A 17592-nucleotide genomic window follows, 5' to 3' on the forward strand; every position below is an offset into this window, starting at 1 on the left:
AAGGAAACAATTAATAGAGTAAAAAGGAAATCCATGGAATGTGATGTTATGTTATTTGCAAAGCATATATTGATAGGGGATTAATATCAGAATATATAAAGAACACCATCTCAACAACAAAAAAAAACTTGAAAGATATTTTTCCAAAGAAGATATACAAATAAACATCAAGCACACAAAAATATGCTCAACATCATTGACTGTTGTTGTGCAGTCACCAAGTCATGTCCAACTCTCTTCAATCCCATGAACTGCAGTGTCCCAGGTTTCCCTGTCCTTCACTATCTCCCTGAGTTTGCTCAAACTCATGTCCACTGAGTCAGTGACATCATCCAGCTATCTCATCCTCTGTCCCTTCCTTCTCTTCTTGCCCTCAATTTCTCCCAGCAACAGAGTCTTTTCGAGTGAATTGGCTCTTCTCATCAGGTGGCCAAAATATTAGAACTTCAGCTTCAGTATCAATCCTTCCAATGAATAGTCAAGGTTGATTTCCTTTAGAATTGACTGAGTTGGTCTCCTTTCTCTCCAATTGACTCTCAAGAGACTTCCCTAGCACCAGAGTTTGAAAGCATCAGTTCTTGATTAGGAAAATACAAATCCAAACCACAATGCGATGTCACTTCACACATGGTATAGTGGCCAATATCAAAAACAAACAAACATAATATAACTATTGCTGGTGAAGATATGGAGAAATTGATACCCTCCTGTATTCTTGTTGAGAATGTAAAAGGGTGTGGCATCCATGGAAAAAGAAGAGATTTCCTCCAAAAGTTAGCAATAGGATTAATGTATAATTCAGTAATCACAGTTCTGGATGTATATCCAAAAGAAGTAAAAACAAGATCTTGAAGAGATATTTGCACAGCAAAGTTCATTTCATCACTATTCACATTAGACAAAAAGTGGAAGCAAACTAAATGTCAGTAGACCACTGAAAGAATAAAGAATACATACAATAGAATGTTATTCAATCTTAGAAAAGGAAGAAATCCTTTCATATGTCACAACATGAATGAACCATGAGGACATTATACAGTGTGAAAAAAGATAGTCATAAAAAACACACAAAAATTACACATATATTAGGCATCTATAATAATGAGACTCGTAGAAACAAAAAGTAGAAAGTTGGTACAAAGTGATGAGAAGAGGGAGAAATGGAAAAACTGCTGTTCACTCTGTAGAGAGTTCCTTCTTTGTAAGATGAAGAAGTTCTAGAGTTCTGCTGTAGAGCATTGTAAATTCATTCAGTTCTGCTTAAATGTACCCTTAAAAATGGTGTATGTGGTAAATCTTATGTTGTGTGTATTTACTACACTTAAAATAATTTTTTTAGCAATCAAACTCTTAGAAAGGGGAAATAGAATGGTGGTTACTGGAGATGTGGAGAAGGAAAAAAAAAGGGAATAGTTCAATAGGTATATACTGTTGGTGTTGCAAGATAAAAGAAAGTTCTAGAGATCTGTATACAACAATGTGCATATAGTTAATACTACTATGTTTTTATGTGTGTATGTGTGTGATCAGTTGTGTCCAACTCTTTGCAACCTCATGGACTGTAGCCTGCCAGGCTCCTCTGTCTATGTAATTTTTCAGGCAAGAATACAGGAGTGAGTTGCCATTTTTTCTCCAGGGGATTTTCCTGACCTAGGGTTCGAAACCGCATCTCCTGGGTCTGTAAATTTAAAAATCCTTTAAGTGATCATTTTTTTGTTATCTTTTTTTACCACAATAATATAAAAGAATGGGTTTAAATTTTTTCAAATCCTTTTTCTTAACAATTATATGATAACATGATGGTTATTATTTAACCTGTTAATGTGGTTGATTGTTGAATAATGAAACAATCTTGAATGCTGAGAATAAAATCCACTGGACTAATTATTTAATAATGGTATATATTTTTTATGCATTTTTGAATTTTATTTGTTGGGTATTTTTTAGGAATTTTTCCATCTGGAATCATAAGAGATATTGTTTTGTAGATTTTGTTGCTGTTGTTCTGTCTTTCTCCAGTTTGGGTAACAGAATAACACTAACTTAATAGAAATAATTGTGAAGTATTCCCGTCTTTTCTATTCCCTAGCAAATATTCCATAGAACTGGTGTTAATACTTCAAAAGTTGGGTAGAATTCTCCAATGAAAATACAAGGCTCTGGAGATTACTAGTATAATAAAAATTCAATGTCATTAATGGTAACAGAACTGTTGAAATTGTATTTTTCATATTAAGTACATTTTGGTGTATTTTCTGGGCAATTGTCAAGAATTTGTTTAGTGTTGTATTTCCATATTACCCTTTCATTTTTTCAGAGTCCAACATGATATTCTGTTTCATTCCTGGCATTGTGAATTTGTTTCTTCTCTTTTTTTCCTTATAATATTGATAGAGGTTAGTCAATTTTAATGATATTTTTAAGTAGAAAACTATATGCTTCATTAATTTTAGCTTTATTTTTCTGATTTTAATTTCATTATCTTCTCCTTTTTATCATTCCCTTTCTTCTACTAATGAAAGAGTAGCCATTGTAGGAGTTATCAGTTCAGTTCATTCACTCAGTCGTGTCCAACTCTTTGTGACCCCACGGACTGCAGTACATCTGGTTTCTCTGTCCATCACCAACTCCCAGACCTTACTGTCATTCTTCTTCTAGATTTTTCAGGTGAGAGATTGGAATATTGCTTGGATATTTTCCCTCTTTGCTAATGTATGTATTGAGTGCTTTAAATTACTCTTCCAACAATACTTTAGTGTGTTCCAGAAATTATGATACATTGAATTCTATTTTTAGTCAATGTATTTTAAAATTTTCCTTGAAATTTCCTCTTAGACTCATGGATTATTTACAAGTGCCTTGCATATTTTCCAAATGTTTGTAGCTTTTCCTGTCCTTTTTAAATTTTTTATTTATTGTCACATTCTGGAAAATACACAGCACATGCTTTTGATCTTTTTGAAATATTTAGGTTTCTCTTAAGGCTCAGGATAAATCTTGTTATAGGTAATTGTTTCATGTACACATGAGAAAAAGAATGTATATCCTACTATTTTTGAGGAAATAGTTTTACAAAGATCTATTAGATACTGTTGATTGAGCTTCTGTTGGGTTTTATATTCTTGTTGGTTTTTTGTATAGTTGTTCTATCCATTGTTGAGAGAGGTATGTTGAGGTTTCCAACTGAAATTTTCCATCACTATTTGAAAAGAAGACTGGTATCTACAACAGATATCTGTTCCTTAATTATTCATTTTTTAATAATTATTCTGATTTCCACTATGTTTTTTTCATTTTAACTTGGGCTAATGAGGAGACTAGTCTTCCACAGAGGTGAGGAGATAAAAAATTCATAAGACAGTGTGTGTGCACGTGGGGCAGGGGTGTGTCAAGGCTTTGGGCATCCTGAAGACATGGCCTCAATCAGCACCTTCCCTTGTTCTGACCCAAATGTTACACTTACAAAGATAATCTTAGATCCTGATCAAACTTCCAACAGAAGTGTCACTTTGTTTCTTTCCCTGTGCCTTTCATCTCTTCCCTGAAAGATATGTGACATAGGATTTTGTATTCTTAGAACCTGAAAGGATCCTTAGGACACAATCTCGTATCTGCTTGGTTTTCACCCCATAGACAATAGGGTTCATAGTGGGAGGTAGGAGCAGGTAAATATTGGCCACAATGATGTGACAAGATGAAGGAATTGTATGGCTCCCAAAGCGATTAAAAAAGAAACAGAAGAAGGCTGGGCTGTAGGAGAAAACTATAGCACAGATGTGGGCAGTGCAGGTGCTGAAGGCCTTCCGCCGAGCTTCTGCTGATGATAGACTGACCACTGCCCGGAGGATCATGGTGTAGGAGATGGTGATGCACAGGATGTCAAAGCCCCCAATTAGGAAGGCAGCCATCAGACCATAGATGACATTGATCTTGATATTCCCACAAGATAGCTTGGCTACGGATAGCTGGTCACAGTAGGTATGGTGTATTACGTTGCCTCTGCAGTAGGGTAGTCGCTTGGTGAAGAAAACCAAGGGAACGATGAGAAATACTGCTCTCAGGAAAGTGGCAACCCCAACTTTTGCAATGACAGGATTGGTGAGGATAGTTGAATAGCGCAGAGGGTAGCAGATGGCCACATAGCGGTCCAAGGCCATAAGCATGAGCACCCCAGATTCCATCCCTGTGAAGGTGTGAATAAAGAACATCTGGACCAAACATTCTTCAAAGCTGATTTCCTTGAGTTGAAACCAGAAGATGCAAAGATCTTTAGGGGTGGTACTAGAGCACATGACAAGGTCAGTTAAGGAAAGCATGGCCAAGAAGTAATACATGGGTCTGTGTAGTGAGTCCTCATAGCGAATGAGGTAGAGGAGACCACAGTTCCCTACAATAGCTACAACATACATGGAACAGAATGGGAAGGAAATCCACATGTGCATGTCCTCCAGTCCTGGGATCCCATTAAGAATAAAACAGGCTGGTGTCACATCTGTTTGGTTCAGCAGTATCATGATCAGGCTGGTATACTCACTAAGAAGCTTATATGGTTTCACTTTTATTTTTTGTTTTGCTTTGCTTTTTGTCCTTCCTAGATTTGGAAAACAGAAAAAGAAATCTCAGTTGCGGTCCTCTATCTGTCTCTTCTCTCTGTTAAATTTGCATTTTAAATCAAAGAATCAAACATTTTAATGCCAGGAAATATTTATTTATGCATAGCTTAAACCAGGTATGTAGTCTTTGTTAATTCATTAAATGATCAATTCATTAAACAAATATATACGTATCACTTATTATATGCCAGGCACTATCACATATATTGCAACAACATTATTTTAAACAAAAGAGAAAATTCTAATAATTGATGAATAAGAATCTCAAAAATAGATAAATCTTCATGAATTTTTAATTAAATTAATTGGTTGCAGTCTTTCTAATTAATTTTTGTTTAATCCTATTTAAATGTTAATTACTATACACATCTCCTTTTGGGTGTTTTCTTAAGGAAAATCTTATTAATTACTTATCAGTGACACAATAGACATGGCTAGGATGCATTTAATATTGCTTTTATTTCTAACAGAGTTTGTATTGATGCTTACTGTAAACCAGGCACCGTTCTAGGATTTTACAAAGATTAACGCATTTAGTCCTCACTACAAGCTCAGAAAGCAATCTTTGATTAATCTGTACTTTGCTGCTGCTGTTGTTCAGTCTCTAAGTTGTGTCTGACTCTTTGTGACCCGATGAACTACAGCAGGCCAGGCTTCCCTGTCTTTCAAACTCATATCCGTTGAGTTGATGATACCATCCAACCATCTCATTCTCCGTCAACCCCTTCTCTCCTGTCCTCAATCGTTCCCAGCATCAGGGTCTTTTCCAATGAGTCGGCTCTTTGCATCAGGTGGTCAAATTTTGGAGCTTCAACTTCACCATCAGTCCTTCCAATGAACATTCAGAGTTGATTTTCTTTAGGATTGACTGGTTTGATCTCTTTGCTGTCCAAGGGACATTCAAGAGTTATCTCCAGCACCAGAATTCAAAAGCATCAATTTTTTGGCTCTTAGTCTTTTTTTATGATTTGTACTTTATAAATGAGTAAATGAAATCCCTTGGTAGAAAATTTCTTCATCGTTCAGTCATGTCCGACTCTTTGCAACCCCATGGACTGTAGCCCACCAGTCTCCTCAATCCACGAAATTTTCCAGGCAAGAATATTGGAGCGGGTTGCCATTTCCTTCTCCAGGGGTTCTTCCTGACCCAGGGATCAAACCCAGGTCTCCCGCATTGTAGGCAGACGCTTCACCATCTGAGCCACCAGAGAAGCCCCATACATGTCATAGGTTTTCTCAAATTCTAGCCTCAGGCATAGGTATTAAGAACATTTTGATCCTTTTGACACTACCTCTCCTTCCTTTGATTTTTCTTCATTTATTTACTTTCTGACTCTAAAGTAGTTAAGAAAAATTTACAGTGTCTGTGCTTTCAAGTTTAGTGCTGATAATGGTGATGATAAATGAATAAAGGGAATATTTCATGCAAAGATGAGCATAATAAAAGAGAGAAATGGTATGGACCTAACAGAAGCAAAAACTATTAAGAACAATTGCCGTCACCTCACACACTAGCAAAGTAATGCTCAAAATTCTCCAAGCCAGGCTTCAACAATATGTGAACTGTGAACTTCCAGATGTTCAAGCTGGATTTAGAAAAAGCAGAGAAACCAGAGATCAAACCGCCAACATCCATTGGATCATTTAAAAAGCAAGAGAGTTCCAGAAGAACATCTACTTCTGCTTCATTGACTATGCCAAAGGCTTTGACTGTGTGAATCACAACAAACTGTGGAAAATTCTGAAAGAGATGGGAATACCAGACCACCTGATCTGCCTCCTGGGAAATCTGTATGCAGGTCAAGAAGCAACAGTTAGAACTAGACATGGAACAACAGACTGATTCCAAATTGGGAAAAGAGTCCATCAGCACTGTGTATTGTCACACTAACACTACACCCCCATGTAGTGCTGTTGTTGATGAATTTTGCAAGATCTTACTTTCTTGAATTTTGCAACTCCGAGAACAATATTTTCATATATACTTAATACACATATGTTATACATGTGTATATTATACATATATGCTTCAAATGTATTATTTCGTTAATGCCTGTCTCAATTTTTATTTTTAAAGATTTTTTGCCTTTTATTTGAAAGTGTTACTAAAATGTATGATAACCATTGATTATTAATTTATGCTTAAGAAAGAGGTTGTAGAAAGTTTCTGATTCTAAATACCAGTGATTGGTGAGTCTCATCAACCGGTAGCATTTATTTCGAGTCCTCAGGTTGGAACCTCTGCTTCATTGGAGACAGTTACCAGGTTCCTAGCTTTTTTCCTGAGGAACTTTCATGTTTTGCTGAAAAAAATCCAGTAATATACATCCTGTAAGGTTACATAACAGGCTGCCAGTGATCTTGGAGTGACATAGTGGAAAGACTGAGGATCTCACACTTCAGTGTGAATATGAGATTCAACCTTCCCATATTTAATGATGCTTCATTCTTGACCTTTGCCACATCTGAAATGTATGCATTTATATTACCTGTTAAACTTTCTTCTCAGAATAAACTTCCAGTCACCATAAAATAAAAGTACCAATGTTTAAAATGGTAGATGTATTAGAGCTATCAGATTGTTCCTTAGTCAGTTTTTCTACCTACATTTTGGTTTTATCTTCTTGTATTTATACCAAGGATGGCAGGTTAAACCACTGCAAAAGGAAAGTTTTTGGAACAGTAAAGCGATATAGGATAATCATGTTTCTCAAAGCACTCTTTAAATTACTCTTCCTATGCCACTGTGAAAACCTTCAGTTCAGTTCAGTATCTCAGTTGTGTCCGACTCTTTGCAACCCCTGGACTGCAGCACGCCAGGCCTCCCTGTCCTTTGCCAACTCCCAGAGTTTACTCAAACATGAAAACCTTACAGTAATATAAGAGCAGATAGAAAGGAAAACTAGGGAAACTTAGAGTCACATCAAGAAAACTTTCTAGGAGAGATGGACAATTTCTCTTAGACCTGAAGCAAGCTTATATTTGTAGCAGACCAAACAGGCAGAGCAGTATTTTCTCTTTTTCGCTTTTGCTTTTTCCTATTCAAATCATACTGACATTTTTAGTTTTGTGAATTTACAGTCTTCTCTCCTTTTTTGCACTCCCCCATCCTTTCCAAAATAACCTCTATATTACATTTTTCATGAAGATTCAACTCTCTTGGACAGGTTAGAGTGCCAATCTCTAAAGCGTCTTAATATGATATAATTAGCGAAATACTTGATTTATGGTCACAGAATAAATTTGTAGATGAAATCAATTTTTCCACTAGCTTAATATTGTGATATTATAAAATCTTATTATATTCTTGAATCATACACAATATAATAAAATCCTTACTACTAAGACTTTACTTCATACTTGCATTGTATAGCAAGACACTTAGTACATGTTAGATGTCAATAAATATTTTTAATGAATTAACAGTTTATGAATTATACTTTTATACTTGACTTTAAACATTGTTAAACTAAATGCTGTAGTCCAAACATTATTATTTGAGAGATATAAAGTAACTACCAAAAGAAACAAAATATAATATGTATCTAATAAGTCACCAGAAATTGTACATGCCCAAAAAATCCATAACAAAGCAGAGAAAACAAAAGAAGTCTCAAGAAAGCAAGAAAAATAATGTGATAGACAAAATAAACATATTTGTTTGCAAATAGGATCAATAAAGCATTATTTTTTAAGATACATATATTAAAAAAGAGGCATGTCAGAAAGAAAACCATGCTGAAAGTATGCACAAAAGTTTTATGGGAAACAGAAAACACCAAAATAATATAAACACATCAAGAAATTTGGGAAGAAGTACTGATTTCAGGCGATGCCGAAATGAAAGCAGGAAAATGTTGGATTAAGATCACTTTTGAGAAAAATAGACAAAGGCTTGATACAGAACAGTTAAAGTTAATGTATCAAACTGTTCCCTCTTTAGGTACTAAAATAAATCCTCCTGCTCAGTTTGTTGAGCCAGAGTTGGAATTTAAACATTGGGCATCATTTAAATCATGTCACAACTTATTAGGGGATCCTCCATTTCTTATTTTAGTGCCATTGATGTTGCTTTAAATTATTAAGACCAAGAGTAGCTAAAGCTTTACATGTCACACTTTGGAAATAAAGAATACTATGGATTTACAATATAAGAGTTGTGTTTCCATCAATATCAAAATTGCAATCAACTTTCTTTCTGTCAGGCTTGTAAAGGTACATTTTATGTTTGAATACAACATTATATTTTTCAGATTACTTTCACAGATGTTACTAAAAGAAATAAAAATGCTATAAAAATCACAGGCATGTATACATGTCCATATGTTTATGCATATATATAATAACCATTGAAATAAAATAGACACTGAAATTTGTTTTTGATAAATATTTAGCTAGTGTATACTAAATTGCCATAAATTGTTGGGAAAATGGTATCAACACTCATTTCTGTTTCTTAATACATTTGAACAGTAGAGAAATCAGGAAAAGTATAAATATTCATAACTGAAAAATAAACAGTATATTACTGACTTGCTGTATTCTGAAGAATATTTTTCCTAAATATCAGGTAAATATTCTGTTTTAGCTTTTGTGTGTTTTTTATAAAGATGTGTGTTTTTAATTACCAAAACTTTCTTGTTACAATAAAAATTAAGTCTTATCTTCAATACATTTGCAACACTGTCAGATTCATCCTTATATCAAAGTAATATAGTATTAGCCACAAACTAAATAAGACATTTTCCAAAACAAATAATAAATGATTTCAATGCATCATAATTTATTTTTCCTCGCAAGGAAAATTAACTAATATTATGCTGTGAATGTAGACAGATATATTGATAGTAACATTAGCACATGAATACCTGTTGCTTCTTCTCTATCTCAAACCCTGTAGACAATTAGATTGCTTTCTCACCATCTAGTCCTCAATCTTTAAAACCCATGTTTTCTCTCCATATGACAGTGGACTCTTCCAGGTAAATGTTGTTCTCTAAAATGGTTGAAATATAGTCATGACTAGGTCTTTCTAAAAATGAACCAAGAAAAATTAGATTTTCATTTGAGAATGAGGGGAGGGAAGGTAAAAAGCTAGAGTGTTCTGACCATGACTGAGTAATAGTCAACCTATTTCCCTATTTCTTCTTGTTGTGAGGGTGATTTATACCTGATTTCTAGTGCAACTGAACAAATCAGTCCTATAGATTAGCTATTCATAAACATGACTGAAATTTACATTGAAGTGCAATCTGAGAATTGGAGAAATAAACATTTTCCAACCTCCCAACCTTCAGTATAATTCTGCCTTCAAATATTGTTAGTGGACACAAATCTGCTTTTCTAAAAGTATCACAAACCATTTATATGCATTCAAAACTCTCTCCACTTTATTTTATTACACTAGTAATATCCTATCACTACTCCCACATTTTATTTCCTTAAATACCTTAGCTCTGGATAGCAGAACAGTGAACTGAATATGAACCAGTCCAGGTGTTCAGAATCCTGGTTAAAAAAATATCATGACTGAACAATATATGTACGTGCATAGTCTTCAACTTTGAAATCCCTTGATATCTATACTATTGAACTGGTCGTTGAAGAAAAATATGTGTTATATGTCTCAAGGGGATATTTCAGAACATTGAAGGCACAGATGCTTGTATAGCAATCAAGCTAACCTAATGAGAGGAGGAAAAAGAGTAAAAGGTTTCCACTCTTATAGCTACATGATAATAAATAAAGGATTTATTCCATAAATTTGTATCTATGCATGGGTTTATCTATGAGAATGTACTCAATGGAGAGGAATTACAATGAACATAAATCAGTTTTAGTAAAAGTGAATGAGTTCAGTACTTATTGCAGAGTATTGTTTCTTTCCATGGAAGTCATTCTAAGACACAAGTTGAAAGCTCTTCAATACAGAATGTTTCAATCACTCACATATTCATTAATTTATTCTTTTATTTGTTTTATTTTGTCGTGTCTAAACCATCATAAGGATCTAGTACTCCCTAAATCATACTGGGAACTTTCAAAAATCAGATAACATGCACCCTGATTTTCAAGAAATTTACTTTCAAATGAATTTGTTGTCCAGTTGCTAAGTCATATCCAATTCTCTGTGATGCCATGGACTATAGTACACCAGGCTTCCTTGTCCTTCATCGTCACTCAGAGTTTGCTCAAACTCATGTCCATTGAATTCGTGATACTGAAGGTGATGAATATTATGGCTTTCTAAGATGACATCAAAAGTTCTGGTTTGTTATGCACATGTGTTAGGTTAGGAATAATTAAATATAAAATTGATGTTTACGATAGTAGCAATAATAAAATACAACAATTGATTCTAGATTTACATTCCTTCAATTAGACAATAACGGTAATATCCATATATTCTGATTAATATGTAAAAATAAAATGACTTTGGAAGGAGATTAAAAACACCATTAATTTCTATAAAGTGGAGGTAACATTTCTCTTCTGATAAATATTTCTCTATCAAACTTCTTAATATACATTAGTATATGTGTTTTTGACAAAAACTTGGATGACAGCATACTAAAGGTAAACTCTGCAATTTTCTTGGGTCCTAAGATTTTTTTTTATACAAGAAATGATAATATTAAATATACATATAGAAAAATACTTTGCTTAATATTTTTATTTTTATTTAAGGTGAAACACATAAAATGAATTATTTTAACAATTTATAAATGGACAATTCAGCATTTGTTAGTACATTCACAATGACGTGTAACCACTACCTTTCTACCTAATTGTAGAATATTTTCATTGCATTAAAAGCAATGCTTATACTCTTTAAGAATCATTTTCTATTGCCTGTTTTCTTCAGAATAGGACAAACACTAATTCGCATTGTTTTCTATGACCTTTATTCTAACCATTTCATGTACATGGAATGACAAAATATGAACTATTTTTATCTGACTTTTTTCACTTAGGATGTTTCAAAATTCATACTTTTGCATGTATTGATTCCTTTCATTGTGGTGTTTAATTTTATGTGTCAACATGATTGCCATGGTGTGCCTAGATTAAACGTCATTTCTGGGTATGTCTGGAGATTGCACTAAATGTTTAGCTAAGCTGCCTCATTGAATCTCTGCCTCTGCCTCCATTTGTTTGGTTGTGGGATCCTCACACTAATACTACATCCCCGTGTAGTTGCATGTCCTAGCTAACTGCTCACCAAGTCAGAAACAATTGTTAAGTTCCTAATGTGATTTTTCCAAAAGCCCTGTGACCAAATCTCTCCCACTTCCCAGGACCTGCCACTTGTTCACCCTTAGATAAGACCCCTGTAGATCTACAAAACTTCTTTATGGTAAAAATTGACTGATATATGCATTTGCATATTATTTGGAAAGAACTGATATTTTCATATTCATGAGCACTGTATATTTTTTTTTCATTTAAATATTTATAAATTATTTCATCAGTACCACATAGTTCTTTATATATTATAATATACATATTATTATATGATAACAATCATTGTGGATGGTGATTGCAGCTGTGAAATTAAAAGACACTTGCTCCTTGGAAGAAAAGCTATGGCAAACCTAGTCCACTTAGTCCACCAGGCTTCTCTGTCCATGGGATTTCCCAGGCAAGAATAATGCAGTGGGTTGCCATTTCCTTCTGCAGGGGATCTTCCTGACCCAGGAATTGAACCGGGGTCTCCTGTACTGCAGGCAGATTCTTTACCAACTGAATCACCAGGGAAGCCCATGGCAAACCTAAACAGCGTATTAAAAAGCAAAAAAGCAGAGACATCACATTGCCAACAAAGGTCCATAGAGTCAAAGCTATAGTTTTTCCAGTAGTCATAAACTGTGATGCTGGAGAAGACTCTTGAGAGTCCCTCGTACAGATCAAACCAGTCAATCCTAAAGGAAATCAATCCCGAATATTCATTGGAAGGATTGATGCTGAAGCTGAAGCTCCAATACTTTGACCACCTGATGAGAAGAGCTGACTCATTGGTAAAGACACCTGATGCTGGGAAAGATTGAAGGCAGGAGGAGAAGAGGATGACAGAGGATGAGATGGTTGTATGGCATCATCACTTCAATGGACATGAATTTGAGTAAACTCCAGGAGATGGTGAAGGATGAGAAAGCCTGGCATGCTGCAGTCCATGAGGTCTCAAAGAGTCGGTCATGACTTAGTGACTGAACAACAACATTTGATCATAACATATAAGCATAATCACCATTGTACTTTCAGATTCTATGGGAAGTACATTAGGTACTTCATATAGTAGAATCATGGCTTCCCTGGTGGCTCAGATGGTAAAGAATCTGCCTACAACACAGGAGACCTGGGCTCGAGTCCTGGGTTGATATATCCCCTGGAGAAAGGAAGATTCCCTGGAGAAGGAAATGGCTCCCCACTCCAGTATTCCTGCCTGGAGAACTCCATGGATAGAGGAGCCTGGTGGGCTACAATCTGTGGAGTCACAAAGAGTTAGACACGACTAACAAGGGCTTCCTTAGTGATTCAGATGGTAAAGAAATGGCCTGAAATACAGGAGACCTGGGTTCAATCCCTGGGTTGGGAAGATCCCTTGGAGAAGGGAATAAATACTCACTCCAGTAGTCTTGCCTGGAGAATTCTATGGACAGAGGAGCCTGGTGGGCTATAGTTCATGGGGTTGCAAAGAGTTGGACATAACTGAGGTACTAACACTTTTTTTAAACATAGTGGAATCACATTTGTCCTTCTGTGACTGGTTTGCATTTATGCTTGAAAATTTCATCATGTATATAAACTACATTGTTTGTGATTTTGTTTGTATTTAAATTTTTGTTGAAGTATAGTTGGTTTACAGTGTTGTGCTAGTTTCAAGTATACAGAAAAGTGAATCAGTTATATGTGTGTGTGTGTGTGTGTGTGTGTGTGTATGTGTGTATATATATATGTATGTGTGTGTATGTGTGTATGTATGCATATATATGGACTTCCCCTGTGGCTCAGCTGGTAAAGAATCTGCCTGCAATGCAGGAGAGCTGGGTTGGGAGGATCACCTGGAAAAGGGAAATGCTACCCACTCCAGTCTGACCTGGAGAATTACATGGACTGCATAGTCCATGGGGTCACAAACAGTCTGACATGACCGAGTGACTTTCACTTTCATATGCATATATATATGCATGTCAGTTCTTGTGACTTTCACTTTCATATGCATATATATATGCATGTCAGTTCTTTTTCAGATTCTTTTCCCATGTATATTTTTTATAGAATCTTGAGTATAATCATGAGTAGAGTTCCCTGTGCTATACAGTAAATCCTTGTTAGTTATCTATTTTATACATAGTGAAGTGAAGTCGTTCAGTCCTGTCTGACTCTTTGAGACCCCACGGACTGTGTAGCCCACCAGGCTTCTCTGTCCATGCAATTTTCCAGTCAAGAATACTGGAGTGGGTTGCCATTTCCTTCTCCAGGGGATCTCCCTGACCCAGGGATCGACCCAGGTCTCCTGCATTGCAGGCAAATGCTTTACCATCTGAGCCACCAGGGAAGCCCATTTTATATGCATAGTAGAGTGTATATGTTCATTCCAATCTCCTAATTTATCACTTCCTCCCACATTTCCCCTTTGGTAACCAGAAGTTTGATTTTGAGATACGTGAGTCTTTTTTATTTTGTAAATAAGCTCATTTGTATAATTTTATTAGATTCCACATGTAAGTGATATCGTATGATATTTGACTTTCTCAGTCTGACTTATGTCACTTAGCATAAGGATCACTTATTTTCATGTATACAAATCATATTTCCTTACTTAGGCATACATCCATGTACATTTAGCTTTTTTTCACATCTTAGATACGGTGAACAATTCAGTAATGAACATGGAAGTGTATATATCTCACTGAGATCCTATTGTCAGTTTTTGGGGGTAAATAACAAGAACTAGGATTGTTCTACCATGCAATAATTCTATTTTCAATTTTTTGAGGAACCTCCCTACTCTTCCCATAGTGGCTGCACATTTTTGTATTCTCATAGAGGAGTTCACAAGAGTTCCAATTTCTTATTATCCTCACCAACAAATGCTTGCTAATTTTTATAATTGTCATCCTAACAGGATGTAAAAAAATATCTCATTGTGATTTTGATTTGTCTTTTTCTGATAATTAGTGACAAGCATCTTCTTATGTATCTGTTGGCAATTTTTATGTCTTCCTTCAAAGGAGTGAAGAAAATCATAACATGTATTGTGCATCTGTAGTTTTTAAATGGTAGTTTTTTAAATTAATTTATTTATTTAATTGGAGGCTAATTGCTTTACAATATTGTGGTTGTTTTCACCATACATCAACATGAATCAGGATGTACAGGGTGTGGTGTTTCAAGATACTGGAAATGCAGAATTGCATTCTTTATTCCTGAGAGGTAGCATTAGATGAGCCCATAAAGAACTTTATTTGTTATTGCGGAAGTCCTTAGTGAGATGGACAGAAGCAATTTCAGTTAATGGAAGGGATGACAGAAAGAAAAACTAGGGAAAGAGTGATTTTAAGTTGAGGAGAAAAAATGGAGAGAATGTGGAAAACTCATTTTAGAACTTTAGAGGTCAAGGTGAACAGAGAAAAGGGATGATACAGGGAGGATAATTGCAGTTTAGGGGGTAGAGTTGTTCTGTAGGATTTTACAAGACAGTAAAGAAAATTAAATAATTCAATGCAGTTTGGTGTGTGTGATTAACTGATTTGGGGAGAGACAATGTGTGTTTTTTTTCAGTTGAAAAGAGACATAAAAGTAAAGATTCAGTTGATTCTAAAATTCTTATATATAATTGACTAAGTTCTGAAGAAACTAATAAGTGAGGGGCCATTTCCTTTAGCCTTCCTCACTTGTTCATTAATTTGGAATAATCTTAATGATTAGTCCCTGACTTGTCTATCAGAATTTTACTTATCTGAAAGATTTCATTTTATTAGGTTAACAATTGGAGATAAGGTGAAAAACGTCAATTTTGATGCAATCTCATGCTGTTCTTATAAAAATAAGTTATTTTGTTTTTGTAGATTTGCTTGAGACTTATCTACCTCACCTTCCAGGTTGTGTGCTTTCAAATGCACTTTCAAAGGAAAATGAACACCAGATTAGTCTGTAGTATAATAGCGTCTGTAGTCTGGCTAAGAGAGACCTATTCAGTGCAAAGTAAGATTCTAATGAAATTCCCAGAAACTTAAAATTCATCATAGGATACTTTCTACCTGTTCCTTGGAAAGAAAGAGGTATTTTGTTAATGATTAAAAGTAGAGAGTATATATTTTCAGGGGAAAGTCACAACTGGCTATCTGATTATTAAATTCACTATTTAAAACAAAATCATGTCCTCCCATTTTATTCACCTTTTCATGAAAAATGGTCTAATTTGTTTATGTTCAAGAAAACTTGGGTTAGTTATTAGACTGATCTTTCACAGCCGTGAAAAATAAGAAATTCATAGAAAGATTGGTGGGTGTGCAGGTGACACTGAGATTCTCACCATAGGACATGCATTTGGAGATGCACTTACTGCTAGATAAGTCGCATTTTAATGGCCAAAATAGAACTTGCAGAAAGATTTTGCCAACTCCCGCCTCAGCAGGTAACTAAAAGTCATCTTTCTCTTTGACTTCCTGGGAATGCCCACTCAAATGTTTTGGGATTTGGTATTCTTAGAACCTGAAAGGATTCCTAAAACACAATCTCTTATCTGCTTGGTTTTCACTCCATACACAACAGGATTCATAGTTGGAGGCAACAGTAGATAAATATTGGCCATAATGATGTGACAAGAGGGAGGCACTGTATGGCCCCCAAAGCGATGGGAAAAGAAGGAGAAGAAGGCTGGGCTGTAGGAGAAAACTATAGCACAGATGTGGGCAGTGCAGGTGCTGAAGGCCTTCCGCCGAGCTTCTGCTGAGGAGAGGCTGACCACCGCCCTCAGGATCATGGTGTAGGAGACTGTGATGCACAGGATGTCAAAGCCTCCAATCAGGAGGGCGACAATCAGACCATAGATAGCATTGACCTTGGTATTTCCACAAGACAGCTTGGCCACAGACATGTGGTCACAATACGTGTGGGGGATTACATTGCCTCTGCAGTAGGGCAGGCGCTTGATGAGGAAAGGGAAGGGAATGATGAGCAACACCCCTCTGAGAAAGGTGGAGAGACCCACCTTTGCAATGACGGGATTTGTGAGGATAGTTGAGTAGCGCAGAGGGTAGCAGATGGCCACGTAGCGGTCCAGGGCCATGAGCATGAGCACCCCAGACTCCATCCCTGTGAAGGTGTGGACGAAGAACATCTGGATCAGGCATCCATCAGAGCCAATTTTCTTGAGATGAAACCAGAAGATGGAGAGGGCTTTAGGGACTGTGCTAGAGCACATGACAAGATCAGTTAGGGAAAGCATGGCCAAGAAGTAATACATAGGTTTGTGCAAGGAGTCCTCACAGTAGATGAGGTAGAGGAGTCCACAATTCCCTGCCATAGCTACGACATACATGGAGCAGAAAGGGAAGGAAATCCAAATATGCACATCTTCCAGTCCTGGGACTCCATTCAGAATGAATGAGGGTGGGACCCACTCCGTTTTATTCAACTTTAGCATTATCAAATAGACTTAAACTTTATGTGACTTTTCCTAGAGTAAGATAAAGACAAGAGAAAATATAGTTTATGGTTACTTTCTCTTTTTCTGTGTTTTAATATTCTGTAGTTTATTTGATCAGTCAACTTTCCTGAGTGACCTTGAGTATGTCTCCTGTTTATTTACTGATTAGTTCATTAATTCACTCAACAAATTTTTATTAAGCAATTCAAGTTCACATCACAGACACTGATTCAAAATTGTCTTTTAAAACTAGTTTTTCACCCTCATAGATTTATAATAAAAAGTAATTCTGTTATATCTTCTCTAAAGAGATTTTGAATCAAA

At 35.7% G+C, this 17592-nt stretch overlaps 2 protein-coding genes across 2 annotated transcripts; both read right to left on the reverse strand.

Annotated features, from left to right (window-relative positions):
- Positions 1-3530: 3530 nt before the first annotated feature.
- Positions 3531-4514, reverse strand: LOC122702005 (olfactory receptor 52N4-like). Its single transcript, XM_043915527.1, has one exon. It carries the CDS (start codon positions 4512-4514, stop codon positions 3531-3533), a length of 984 nt encoding a protein of 327 aa, XP_043771462.1.
- Positions 4515-16299: 11785 nt separating this feature from the next.
- LOC122696907 (olfactory receptor 52N4) lies at positions 16300-17265 on the reverse strand. Its single transcript, XM_043907124.1, has one exon. It carries the CDS (start codon positions 17263-17265, stop codon positions 16300-16302), a length of 966 nt encoding a protein of 321 aa, XP_043763059.1.
- Between the last annotated feature and the right edge of the window lie 327 nt (positions 17266-17592).

This window comes from Cervus elaphus, chromosome 1 (genome assembly GCF_910594005.1).
Source record: "Cervus elaphus chromosome 1, mCerEla1.1, whole genome shotgun sequence".
NCBI lineage: Eukaryota > Metazoa > Chordata > Mammalia > Artiodactyla > Cervidae > Cervus > Cervus elaphus.